This window comes from Lepidothrix coronata, unplaced genomic scaffold, assembly GCF_001604755.1.
Source record: "Lepidothrix coronata isolate B3197 unplaced genomic scaffold, Lepidothrix_coronata-1.0 Scaffold199, whole genome shotgun sequence".
NCBI classification, from domain to species: domain Eukaryota; kingdom Metazoa; phylum Chordata; class Aves; order Passeriformes; family Pipridae; genus Lepidothrix; species Lepidothrix coronata.
The window spans coordinates 1,369,894-1,371,721 of NW_016690379.1; the positions used below are offsets into that span (position 1 = coordinate 1,369,894).

General features: G+C 49.7%; 2 protein-coding genes across 5 annotated transcripts in view; one reads left to right on the forward strand and one right to left on the reverse strand.

Moving 5' to 3' along the window:
* Positions 1 to 897, reverse strand: part of LOC108505772 (acidic mammalian chitinase-like) — a 4,855-nt gene extending 3,958 nt beyond the window's left edge. The window contains exon 1 of the mRNA XM_017832073.1: positions 881 to 897. Coding sequence (XP_017687562.1) covers positions 881 to 897 — 17 coding nt within the window. The remainder of the gene's footprint in view (positions 1 to 880) is intronic.
* Positions 1 to 1,828, forward strand: part of LOC108505822 (acidic mammalian chitinase-like) — a 26,238-nt gene that overhangs the window by 20,575 nt on the left and 3,835 nt on the right. The gene's annotated exons all lie outside the window — the stretch shown is intronic.

Genomic DNA, 1,828 nt, shown 5'->3' on the forward strand with positions numbered 1-1,828 from the left:
GGTGTGGTCACCTCAGGGAAGCCCAGGGTATCCCATCACCAAAGGAAAACCAAGTCAGTGTCTGCTGAGTCATTCTCCCCCTTATGAAGAGAATATTCTTCTCAGAGAAGCATTATTTCTTGTCACCCCTCTGATCTAATTGCACACAATAAGAAGGAACCATTCTGAAAGGAACAACTTGAATATCAGGGTCTCAATTCTGTGACCCATCAGAAAAGAGCCCAGGCAGCTGAAGGACAGACAGACTTATTCCAGCCACTGAATCAGCAGAATGACAATTTTAGTTGGTGTGTAGAGGGAAACTACAGCAGAAACAACCCAGAGTGGTGGATCTCTGCAATCCAACACTTCAGCTGCTGGAACAGTTTGGGAGGTCCCCTTCTGCAGACTTGACCCTTTTTTAACTTGAATCCTTTTATCAGGAACCAGTTCTTCTGCCCTTAATTACCTACTGCCATTCCCAGGGAGCCCATGGAAAAACACCTTTCTTTAGACAGAAAGAAGGCAGGGAAAGTCCTGGAGGAAAACTCCAGGACTTGACCAACTGCCATTTGTTACCACCACATGCAAATTAGTGTCCTTGAGCTTGCCTTTCCACACCAAAAAAGATCTGAAAAGGCTCCAGAGGTTGCTGAGGGTGGGATTTTCCAAATCTAATCCAATTTAATTTATACTATGTTACTTTATCAATGAAGAAACACACTGGGAAAATACTCCTTGGAGGTGGTTGTCTTGTTATCGGTTGCATGACACCCAGTGCCTGCACGAAACCCAAAGGGTCAGGCCAACACACTTTAATCTGCAGGTCATCCAACATGTGACGTGGGAAACTCTGAGGCTGTTTTCCAGGCTCCCATTCAGCCAAGCCTGGGTGACCTACTGGGAAGTCACCTTCATGTCACCTGAACAGGAATAAAGGAACATCTCGGAGCAGGGCCACTGGCCGTGTGCCCGCTGTGCCTTTGCCATTTGCACTAGTCCTGAGGGGGCAAAAGGGGAGAAACCACCTGTCTCCTCACACAGGGTAAGAGCTGCTGAGTCTCTGCCTAGGGAGAAGATGACAATGAGGAAAGAGTATTTTGAGGCATTTGGGTAATTTGACTCGATGGGACTTCACGGAAACCTAAGGAAAAACCTGAACCCTCAGCAACAGAGAGGCCTGTGATTTTGGGAAACATCTGAGCAAAAAGAGGGGGGGATAAGTCTGAAGGGAAATGCAATCTGCCCTGTCTCTGAGCTCCCTCCCAGAGAGCCTGAGCTCCAAGAAATAAGGAAACCCCTTCTGTGTCCCTGAAGTGACACCACCTCAACTGGTGTGGGCAAGACACGACTCAGACCACAAAGGCCCCTCTATCCCAACAGACACTGTGCCTACAGGGAGTGAGCCCAGTTCTCATGTCCTCCAAAATTCCCAGGGCTGGGAGCCGAAGCCCCACTCAGTCCTGCCTTGACGTGGTCCCACCAAGGAGACCAAACCCTTGTAAAGCACAACCCTTTTGCTGGCAGTGCCACCGGCCGTGGGAGGACTCAAGGACAGCACAAGGTCAAACCCTTCAGCCACCGGTCACTGCCCAGTCCCCAGCGGGGACACAAACCTGTGCTGGGAACGAACTTCCAAACAATGACAGAAATCTAATCTGGCTCTTCAGCTGCTCTTGCAACACCAGCACATGGCACGACCCAGCACCAGTGATGTCTCCAGCTGGAGAGTTCAGGCCCATTGTCCTGGTATCAGTTGAGGTGATGCTGATCTTTGCCAAGTCTCGCAATGTTTGCCCATCCGTGTTGATCCAAGATTGGCAGCAGAGGGGAGAAGGGTATAAAAGCA